The following is an 11,443-nucleotide window of genomic DNA, read 5'->3' as shown; positions in this document are numbered from 1 at the left end:
GCTTTAGTGTTTATGGTGGATTTTTAAAATTTTTTTGCAGACAAACTGATCCAGTGGCTTCTAATGCATATAACTAGAAAAAAAATAAAAATAAACGTGGACCGATTTTTAACACGTGGTTATGAATGTATACTGGATCTTGTGGTGCTTGCCTGTGCTTAACCCGGATGAGCCACCCAGCAGCTCCTCAAAACTGAGTGGTGCACATAGATAGCTAGTTATTATATTTTCCAATATAACTAGGTGAATAACGGTAGGAGAATTGTATAGATCTAGCAGGCTAAGCAAAAGGTGCCATGACTGAACTGAGCGAAATTTTATGGCAGCTACATGTTAAAAATGTCATTATTTTACTACCATGATAACTTACATAATCTGTTTTACGGCTGAATGTTTACTGAATATACTTTTTTAGCGCTGTTCCCATTAGTAAAATACACAGAAACATTGTTGTCTGCTAACTGCGCGCTCTCGGGTTTAAGCCACCGTAAATGAGCGGCCGCGGCGGCGGGCGCCGGCCTCGGGCCTGAGCGTCCAGCGTCAGCCAGGCTGCGAGAGGCCGCCAGGCCGGCGGCGGCTAACGCTGCGTCAGCAGCCGGGGTTTTCCCGCGGACGGGGAAAGCAGAAGGCCGCGCGGTCGGCCTCGACCTGACCGCCCCGACGCTTCGGTCTCTGACTGCGGGCCGAGGATTTCATTGGGCGTCGAAGGCAGTTTAACGTCGGCTACGTAAGGTGTGTTAGCGGATTGCTATTGCGGTTCATCCTTTCCTGGTAGCTGGTGTATCCAAATGCCGGGTTGGCCGATATCCCATTCCTTGTTAAACACGTTTTTCATTACTTAAGGTTAATTACTTCTGGCTTAATTCCTAATGGATATTTATGTTTGAATATTTAGAGCATTTGAAAGACTGTTAATATTCAGTTTTAGGTCGCTCTAAAGGAATATTAGTTGCCGTGCGCCGGGTGATTAGCCGTCCGGACCATCTGCAGTCTTATTTACTCGTACATAAAGCTTGTTCTTTTCCACACGGTGAATACCGAGCTCTGCTCGTGTGATGTCACCCCAGATGGGCTAATGGTGGACTATTTGCTTTCAACAGCCCTAAATTACTTGGTCCTTTTTTTGGTGGTTCTTATCAGTGGTGGGAGGCCGCGCTGTCGGTCCCCACGGGGGAGCGCTGGAGCGATCCTCGCCAGCCTCCCGAGGTCCCGCTGGGGGGAGCGCAGTGCTGGACTGTGGGCTGTGCAGGGCAGCTGTTTCGGTCTTTCCTTTGCACGGGAGCGTTCAGACCCAGTCAGGGGAGGAGCTCTGACTGTCTCCGATGAGCGAAGTGGGCGTGTTATTTGGTAACGCCTCTGTTGTTTTGCCACCCCCGCGTTGTGTGTGTCTGGGTTAGGATTTGGTGGGCTAAGGATGGCCCACCTTGAAGGGCGGGGCCTATTCTCCAGCCCTGGGTGGAGCCACGCCCCACTCCCTGGCCCAAGGCTGACAGCGTCCCAAGTTTCCGTACAGCAGCCAAGCGGGCCTGGGGGGGTGCCAGGGGTCACCTCAGCCGGCTCAGGAACCCGCCGCCGCCGCCATCGTCTCCGTCCCAGCTCTCTGTTAGCGCGGCGGCGGCGCGCGTGGCTAGCGAGGGGAAGCCCCGCTCCGCACGCGTGGCCCTGAGGGCGCGGAGAACTGCTGGCTCACCTGCCACGCCGAGCGTGAGAGTCAGCATTCAGTCCCCCACACGCGCACCGCACAGCGCAGCGCCATCCGCACGCGCGGCCTCCGCACACGCGGGCTCCTGCTCGGCTCCACGGCGGTAGTTTAGCGCCGGGGCTGCCTGGGTTAGCGGCGGCAGGGGAGAGCAGACGCGCTAGCGCGCATTTAAACGAACGCAGAGAGGGGGAGGGGGAACGAGTCCTCCCCTTCTGCCACACTTTCTCTTCCTCTTGCGGTTCTATTAGAGGTGCCAAAGTGGACTATTCTGGTGGAGGGAGGTGGGTGGGGGGTTTACTGGGAAAAACAGAAGCTCAATATAATTCCAGTTTTTGCAAAAAATTTAAATTCTCATGTTCGTTATAAAATCACCTAATGATGGATGTTCTCGCGAACTCCTCGAGTTGGTTGCATAGGTTGCATCCTGTGGCGTACCATCAAAGTGCAGTTGGAACTTTCTGTTCTACTCTGGTGAGAATCTTGTTTAATCTGCCCCTCGGTTGGTAATTTTTGCAGCGTTCCGATGGGGTTTTGTCCTTTTTAAACAATAAGCAGTGAGTAATGTAGCATTTACGTTTTTTGTTGCGAGCACAGTTTTTTTTTTTGTTGCTGCATTTGGGGATTTGTTGTTTGTATCGCTTTGTGTTTTTCCCCACATCGTTTCTCGGCTTTGAGTTCGGCGTCATCGTGCTTGTGTTAAGGCGTGGGCAATTAGTTAAACGTTTGTGTTAAAATTGTAAAAAATTCCAACTGTGCACCAGCGTTTTCTGACTGGGAGGACATTGCATACCTCGTGTGCATAGCATACACACTATGAGTATATAAATATAATGAGAAAATATAGAATTGAATCATTTCGCATTAATACGACCGTCAGACGTATTCATTTGTAATTCCTAAATAACATATATGCATTAACATCGGACATTTTGTGCACAGCACTCATTTGGGATGTTTACAAATTACAAATGATTTGAGCAGAAAAATAATTCCCTTTGCGCACTGAATTACGCAGGAATGTTTAGCCTGAGGGAGATTAGCATGTGGCTGTTGATTATGGCTTTTTTAATGAAGATACGCTACGGTGTGCTAACACTGCGTGCTAACACGCCGAGCTAGCAGAATGCGCTAGCACGATGTGCTAACCCACAGCCACGGTTCTCTCTCTGTGCTGTAGGCCCAGGCAGCCAGCCTCCATTTTGGGCAGCTGTGTGGTGCCATACATTTTCCTCCTTGGGTGCAGAAGCTCTGGGCTCGTATAAACTGTAGAGGGAACATGCACACACACACATTGGACATGCACAGTTGCACACCTTCGCATCATTTTGGCGTTACTACATTTGCACTGGCAGTATGAATTTATTTATTTTATATTTTTGGTAATCTGTCAAGATCGTTTCTTATATTTAAGCCAGTAGATGTGAATACCCAAAGGCAGAATAGGCAATATAAAATCTGAGCTTAAATATTCTAAATGTACTGAATCAGTAGAGAACGGTAATGAAATGGACCCTCAGGTGATGTCCAGCTGAGGGAGGTTAGATCTCTGTGGGGTAGGGCCTATTTAGGGAGAGTTTAGTTCATGACAGTTTAATAGTAAAACGTGCTGGATTCACACACTGAGAGGCCCCCAATAGCATGAGCATGTGGGCTTCACAGGGTTAGCAGTCTGTGCAGGAGAGCGCTGTGGAATCATGGGAAAGTGCACCGTGTCACATGCTCACGGTGTGTTTGATGAGGACCTGACCTGGAGGAGCTGTGCGTGCCGTCTGTACTGGAATACACGCAAATGCGCGCGTACACGCATACACACACACACACACACACAAACGCGCACGCACACCCTCCCTCCCTCCCACCCTGCCCGTAGGGGGGACAGGGGGTTGAGGAATGTCCCCCCCCCCCCCCCGTTTCCCGAGCTGCCCCTAGATCATCATTACCACATCATTACCACACACAGCGCGGATCCCCCCATACGCTGGTGCCATTCATTCCCCGCCAAGATCTCCGTATTAAAGGAGAGAGAGAGAGGGTGAGCGAGAGAGGGAGAGAGGGAGGACGGCCTGGCCGCGGTTCAAACAGGAGCACAGCTGGGACGTGTTACATTTTCGGCAGACTGCCCTCCATTTGAGATGTTATAAATAGCTGCGTTGTTGACTTCTTTAACTAAGGCTGGGCGAAGTTAAAAAAAAATGAAGTTAATAACCGTGGGAAGCAATTAGAATGATTTTGGGGGTGGAGATTGAAGTTGGGGACGGGGGGGGGGGGGGGGGGTGGTGGAGCAGAATCGTCGACATTCAGCGGTTTTCCAGTTGGCAGGCGGACACACGCGCATACACACACACACACACACACACACACGTGCACACTTATGGCTAGAGGAATTCCTGTGGAAGACGTGTGTAAATTTTGTCCTAGTGTTCCTTGTCAGCGCGCACAATGGCCGTCGCGTGGCCGGTGGGCGGGGGGAGGGGGGAGGGGGGGGCTTAGCGGGCAGACAGATAAGACCCAGACGACCTGCCCCCCCTCCCCTCCCCTCTCCCCCCCCCCCCCCGGTGTCTGGAGTCAGTGAAAGTTTACAACCTTGGCTCTGGTATTTGACAGCTGACGCCCAGAGGAAACCGCGAGCCGGTCAGCTGCGGGTCTTCCTCTTCCTGTATGACATCACTCCCGCTGCGCTCCGTCGGGCCGCGGACGCGATGCGTTCCTCCCGCCGCGCTAATTGACGTGGAATTGGCAGACGCTCCCGTGTAACGCTACACTCCAGGCCCCGGGCGGCGGGGCTGCCCTCTGTTATGCGAGCTTTTCCCCTCCGCTCTCACGGCCCCGCCCCCGCCACGCGGCTCAGACCGGAACCCCTGCGCTTCGGACCGCCGGAGCCGTCCAACGGGACCGGGTTCGCGCCCAGGCCCCCCCCTCACCCCACCTCGCGCCCGGCCCCGAATGCATCTTGTTCCTGCGCTACCTTCAGCTGACGGGGCTCGGCAGCCTCAGACCTGATGTTGGGCGACTGCTGAAAGAAGCTCTTCTGTAAACAGTGTCGAATGTTCTCAGAGTCTAACCGAGTCCCCTGTCTCTGTTTCTTCCACTCCCTCTCCTCTCTCTGTCACTCTGTCGCTCGCTCACTCTTGCTCTCTCCCTATCTCTCTCTCTCTTTCTCTCTGTCTCTCTCTGTCTGTCTGTCTCTCTCTCTCTCTTTCTCTCTCTCCGTCTCTCCCCCTCTCTCTCTCTCTCCCCCTCTCTCTCTCTCTCTCTCTCTCTCTCTCCGTCTCTCTCTCTCTCTCTCTCTGTCTGCAGCCCTCCAGTCCCATGGAGCAGATGGGGAAGATGCGGGTCCCTCCGTACGGAGCTGCTAACCCGTACTCCCAGCAGCAGCAGCAGCAGCAGGGACCTCCCCCAGGGGGCCAGCAAGGGGCCTCGTACCCAGGCCAGGGCTACGGCCCGCCCACCCCGCAGAGATACCCAATGGGCATGCAGGGCCGCACGGCGGCGGGCATGGGGGGCATTCCTTACAGTCAGCAGGTGAGTGAACCCTCCCCCGCCCTGATCCTGGGAGCGCACGCATTGGTCCGGCTTAATGGGTGGGGCTTAGGTGAGACCATAATGTAGCCAGGGTTTCTGTGGGGCTCGTGTAATGGGCGGGGCTTGCGCTACAGTAGGCAGGGCCCTGCAGAAGTTCTGGTGCTAATGGGTATAATACACAACGCATAGAAACCATTCCTTTCAGTTTGGAAGCCCACGGCTAAGCCACTGTCTACTCATCGACCTTGGTGATGCTGCGGCATAGAATAGGTGTTGGCGGTTAGGTATACCTTCAGTGAACCTTCAGAAATGGACTTCAGGCCTATTTCCACCACACACATGCAGCTGCATAGGAGAGTGGTGATTCAGATGTAGATGTATGTAGCTTGTAATAGTGGGTGTGGTTTAGATTGGGTCTTATTGAAGTGGGTGGGGTTTAGATTGGGTCTTATTGAAGTGGGTGGGGTTTAGATTGGGTCTTATTGAAGTGGGTGGGGTTTAGATTGGGTCTTATTGAAGTGGGTGGGGTTTAGATTGGGTCTTATTGAAGTGGGTGGGGTTTAGATTGGGTCTTATTGAAGTGGGTGGGGTTTAGATTGGGTCTTATTGAAGTGGGTGGGGTTTAGATTGGGTCTTATTGAAGTGGGTGGGGTTTAGATTGGGTCTTATTGAAGTGGGTGGGGTTTAGATTGGGTCTTATTGAAGTGGGTGGGGTTTAGATTGGGTCTTATTGAAGTGGGTGGGGTTTAGATTGGGTCTTATTGAAGTGGGTGGGGTTTAGATTGGGTCTTATTGAAGTGGGTGGGGTTTAGATTGGGTCTTATTGAAGTGGGTGGGGTTTAGATTGGGTCTTATTGAAGTGGGTGGGGTTTAGATTGGGTCTTATTGAAGTGGGTGGGGTTTAGATTGGGTCTTATTGAAGTGGGTGTGGTTTAGATTGGGTCTTATTGAAGTGGCTGTGCTTTAGATTGGGTCTTATTGAAGTGGGTGTGGTTTAGATTGGGTCTTATTGAAGTGGGTGGGGTTTAGATTGGGTCTTATTGAAGTGGGTGGGGTTTAGATTGGGTCTTATTGAAGTGGGTGTGGTTTAGATTGGGTCTTATTGAAGTGGGTGTGGTTTAGATTGGGTCTTATTGAAGTGGGTGTGGTTTAGATTGGGTCTTATTGAAGTGGGTGTGGTTTAGATTGGGTCTTATTGAAGTGGGTGGGGTTTATATTGGATCCTCCTGAAAGGGGAGGACGCATGCGCCCGGCGGGGGTTGCCAGGTTGTGCGGTAACGTGCGGTTGCCAGGTTGTGCGGTAACGCGCGCTTGCTGTGTGTCCCCGTGCAGATGAACGCTTACGGGCAGCAGAGCCAGGCGTCCTACTACAGCCAGCAGGCCCAGCCCCCCCACGCCGGCCCCCAGGCCTCCCCCTACCCCCAGCAGGCCCAGAGCCAGCCCGGGGGCCAGGGGCCCTACCCGCAGCACGGCCAGCCCGGGGGCCCCTACCCGCAGTCGCAGGGCCCGCAGGGGCCCCCCCAGGGCCAGCCGCCCTACTCGCAGTCCCAGCCGCCGTACGGGCAGCAGCAGGTCCCGCCCCCCCAGCAGCAGCAGCAGCAGCAGCCGCAGCCGCAGCCGCAGCCGCAGCCGGGCTCTCAGGCCCAGCCGGGCCCCCAGACGCAGCCCAGCTACCCTCCCACAGCTCAGGGCCCCCCCCAGCAGCAGCAGCAGCAGCAGCAGCAAGCACAGCAGCAAGCGCAGCAGCAAGTGCAGCAGCAGCAGCAGCAGCAGCAGCCCCCGGCCTCCCAGCAGCAGCAACAGCCCCCGCAGGCCTCGCCCCAAACGGCCGCGCCCCCTCCGCAGTCCCAGCAGCCCCAGGGACACGCCCCGCCTCCGCAGAGCCAGCCCACGCCCTATTCGCAGACTCCGCCCCTGCCGCAGCCTGCGCAGCCTCCGCAGCCTCCGCAGCAGCAGCAGCAGCAGCAGCAGCAGTCTCCGTTCCAGCGCTTCCCCCCTCCTCCTCAGGTAAGCCCCGCCCTCTGCTGAGACCGCCTTTTCAGCATCAAATTAGTTTTTTTAATATAGCAGCGCCAGAAGGTCAAGAAACAGCCCTCTACAGCTATTTACACATATGAGAATAATTAATATGAGTCAGTTCTTTAAAAAGTAAACATTTGCTTTCTCAAGTTGCTAGTAACAGGAATTTCAGAGAGACTACAGAAGGTAGATTTACTCAAATGAATTTCTCCCTTTTCCAAAATACCATAGTTTATTTAAAGTGACATTTGTTTAAAGTACATTTGTGGCATATCGGTTTTGTGTGTGCTGCTGGTTGGCGCGAAGCTTGTCTGCTAGCTGGAAAAAGTCACGTCTCTCACTGCCTCATGTCATACGTGTCGGTGGACTGCTGTGAAATTTCCATTTTCGGCATTTAAATGGAATTCGCGGAGGTGTTGAGACGGTCCTGCGTCTGTGGTCTCTGCGCCCGATTTCCAGCTGGCCTGCTCGGCATCGCGTTCCTCGGGCGACTGCAAGCATTTGTGGCTTCAAGGCCGCGACGTGAATGTTCTGGACGGTGTGGAAGCGGACGGTATCCGTAATGAATCAGCAGCCTGGGAGCCACGGTGTTTTACGGTTGGAGCGCTGGGGGAAGGCCGCAGCGGCACGCGCGTTGCCGTGTCACGCGGTGACGGTCGGAAGGGGACCCCCGCTGCGTTTCGGGGCGCACTTGGAGGTCCGTCTGCCTCCCGTAATCCAGTGCAGGTCATGTGAGACAAACTTCAGTTCATTTCATTTTTTTAAAAATTCAAAAAGTAACCGCGCAAGTCAACGGAAAACTCGACTCTCAACTACGGAGTCGAAATGGGCGGGCAGTTCACGCAATTGTGCAGCCAATCAAATTTAGGGGACGATTAAGGCAGCCAGATTTTTTTTGTGCCTGGACGCTGGTGTTAACGGCACTGTCCTTCAGTTGAGCCTTCAGTTCCCCCTCCTTTTGGTACCGCCCCCCCCTCGTCTATAGAGGCCTCCCTTCACCTCTCCCTGCAGTCCTCCCTGTGCTGCTCCTCTGGGAGGCGGTGTGAACTAGGAGCCCCAGAGCTCGCCTCCAGCTCCTGCTCCCGCTGCAGCTCCAGCTCCTGCTCCAGCTCCAGCTCCGGCTCCGGCTCCAGCTCCAGCTCCAGCTCCGGCTCCAGCTCCAGCTCCGGCTCCAGCTCCAGCTCCAGCTCCAGCTCCAGCTCCAGCTCCGGCTCCAGCTCCTGCCGCAGGACTGCCAAACTGTGTCATCTGTAATTATTTGTCTCGCTGGGCGATTTCCCAGAACGGTTTATAATGGGCTCAGTGAATCACGGCGCGCCGCCGCCGCGCGGCGCGGGGGACGCTAGCAGCTCCCGGGCGCTCTCCTCCAGAGCTGTCTTTGACCCCCGACCCCGCCCAGGACACGGCGAAGGGCTTTTTTTTTTTCTAATGTTGATGAAGCGAAGTGATGGAGCGCGCTGTTGACTCAGCTCAGGAAGCGCACTTATCCGGCTAAATGGGCTATAAAACGCGGCAGCAGAATCTATTTGGGGTCCTGGTGAGGATCTCTGGCTGCTGCTATCGGCGCTCGGCGCTGTAGCTGTGGAATGCTCCGCCCGCAGCCCGGCAGGTGGCCAATGAGGGAGACCGGAGCGCGGCCGGGAACCTTTCCGGAAGGTTCAGTCTCAGGACGGAACTGCGTCTGCTCGGAGGCCACTGGTCCCCTTCCTCGCTCACTCCCTCCCTCTCTCTCTCTCAGGAGCTGTCCCAGGACTCGTTCAGCTCGCAGTCCAGCGCTCCGCCTTCCAGCCAGCCCATGGCTTCCAGCAAGAGCGGCCCTGAGGACGGGCTGCAGGGCCGGCCTTCCAGCCTCCCTGTGAGTGCCCCCGCCGCCTCCTCATACCCCCCCCCCCCCAAAGCATACACCTCACACCTCATACCTCCCCCTCACTGAGCATACGCCTCCTTACACCTCCTCATACCTCCCTCCCCCCCAAGCATACACGTCCTTATACCTCCCCCTGAGCGTACACCTCCTTATGCGTTTCCCCCAAGCATACACCTCCCTGCGCCTCCTTTTTTTTTTACCTCCTCCCTGAGCATACACCTCCTCTCACCTCCTTATAACTCCCCACCGAGCACGCACCTCCTATTAGCTCCCCACCCAGTTCACATCTTCTCCTGCGCCCCATCACACGCTCCCTCAGTCTTCCGCTGCACGCTCTGTCCGAGGCTGCTGCTCCTCACCGCCCCCGGTGGAGCGGAGGACTCCGCCTTACGCAGTGAGGTGGGGGAGGCCTCGCGAACCAAACCCCAAACCCCCCCCCCCCCCTCCTCCCCCAGCACCCCCCCCGCGGTCTGCGCCCGGACGCTCCGGCCTCGATGCCGGGCCGCTGGGACCGGGTCTTTAGGCAGATCCGCCACACGGGACCAATAAGCGGCCGCTAATGGCGGCGTTTGTGGAGCTGTGTTAGCAGGTCATCAGACAGGGCATCCTTCATTCACAAGCAGCAGCGGCGGCAGCGAGGGGAGTTTCCCCTCAGGACCGTTTGCTCTTTATTTATTTGCCGCTGTTGTGCAACCGTTGGTAGGACTAAGCAAACATTGCATTAAAGATAACGTGTACGTTTGAGCACGGACAATGGAACGCAAGACAATTACTGGAAACTTCCGATGTTCAAAGTGTGATCCCCAACACACACGCAGGTCTGACATTAAAGGTTTAAAAGCCGCTGTGCGCGTATAAACCGCTGCAACACAATTTAGCTGCTATAAATACATGGAGCCTATCTCCAGAGCGGGGCTCAGTAATGCAGGAAGTGCTGCTGGAGCGCTGGGCTGCTGCGGGTAGTGGCTCAGGCTGGGCGTGGTCCAGACGGCTCTGGGTCGGCTGTGATTGGCTGAGAGGGAGATTAGTCTGGTCATGTGACGCCCCCCCCCCCCTTCCCCTGGCGCCGCGGGAAGCTTTCCGCGCAGATGAGTCTCTCTCTCCCAGCCTCGGCTAGGCCCAGAAAAACCAGCCGGACAGGTTCCGCAGACAGTGTGCAGCTTTGTGTGTTCTACAAACACACCCTGCGCAGTCAGCTCTGCAGCTCTCTCACACACTTACACACACACCCTCCGAATACAGTCAGCAGCTACAGAGTAGACTCTCACACACGTACACAAACACACACACACACACACACACGTACACACACACACAGTCCGAATACAGTCAGCAGCTACAGAGTAGACTCTCTCACACACTTACACACACACTTACACACACACCCTCCGAATACAGTCAGCAGCTACAGAGTAGACTCTCTCACACACGTACACACACACACACACACACACCCTCCGAATACAGTCAGCAGCTACGGAGTAGACTCTCTCACACACACACACACACACCCTCCGAATACAGTCAGCAGCTACAGAGTAGACTCTCTCACACACTTACACACACACTTACACACACACCCTCCGAATACAGTCAGCAGCTACGGAGTAGACTCTCTCACACACGTACACACACACACACACTCACACTCCGAATACAGTCAGCAGCTACAGAGTAGACTCCCTCACACACGTACACACACACACACACACGTACACACACACCCTCCGAATACAGTCAGCAGCTACGGAGTAGACTCTCTCACACACGTACACACACACACACGCACACACACCTTCCGAATACAGTCAGCAGCTACAGAGTAGAAGGACACACACGCGTGAACACACACACACACACACACACACACACACACACTCGCTCACTCACACAGTACAGATACATACAGTAATTGATTTGCGTCTGCTCGCTGAGAAACGCACGGTGAGCTGCTGTGCTAGCAGGCAGGACTGCAGACGCTGCTCACGCCCCAAGCGGCCCTCTTGTTTGCCGCTTCTTCCAGATGTGTTTTTCGAACGCACCGCAAAGCTGTTAGTCAACAGCAGCGAGCGCGGCAGACCCTGAAGACCCCGGCGTCACCTGACCGCGCGAGGACGCCGTATCCCCGCCGTCGTACCGCTAATATCCGAAAGCGCGCTCGCAAAATGGCCGAAAAGGCGTCGGGTTTTTCCCGCCCTTTTTGCCGTGCGGTTTCTCAGGTAACGCTCAGGCTTTGTTTGCGCTGAACTCACGGCGGGCTCTGCAGCATCTGTCGCCCCCGCGGAGCGGAGATCTGCGGGGACGGCGGTTTAAGCGTTTACAGACGTCTGACA

General features: G+C 55.2%; 1 protein-coding gene across 1 annotated transcript in view; it reads left to right on the top strand.

Annotated features, from left to right (window-relative positions):
- Positions 1-11,443, top strand: part of arid1ab (AT rich interactive domain 1Ab (SWI-like)) — a 55,427-nt gene that overhangs the window by 19,760 nt on the left and 24,224 nt on the right. Inside the window, exons 2-4 of the mRNA XM_035429011.1 lie at positions 5,000-5,224; positions 6,557-7,231; positions 8,982-9,098. Of these exons, the coding sequence (XP_035284902.1) occupies positions 5,000-5,224; positions 6,557-7,231; positions 8,982-9,098 (1,017 nt within the window). The remainder of the gene's footprint in view (positions 1-4,999; positions 5,225-6,556; positions 7,232-8,981; positions 9,099-11,443) is intronic.

This window comes from Anguilla anguilla, chromosome 8 (assembly GCF_013347855.1).
Source record: "Anguilla anguilla isolate fAngAng1 chromosome 8, fAngAng1.pri, whole genome shotgun sequence".
Classification (NCBI taxonomy): Eukaryota; Metazoa; Chordata; class Actinopteri; order Anguilliformes; family Anguillidae; genus Anguilla; species Anguilla anguilla.
This window is presented reverse-complemented; position numbering and strand designations above follow the sequence as displayed.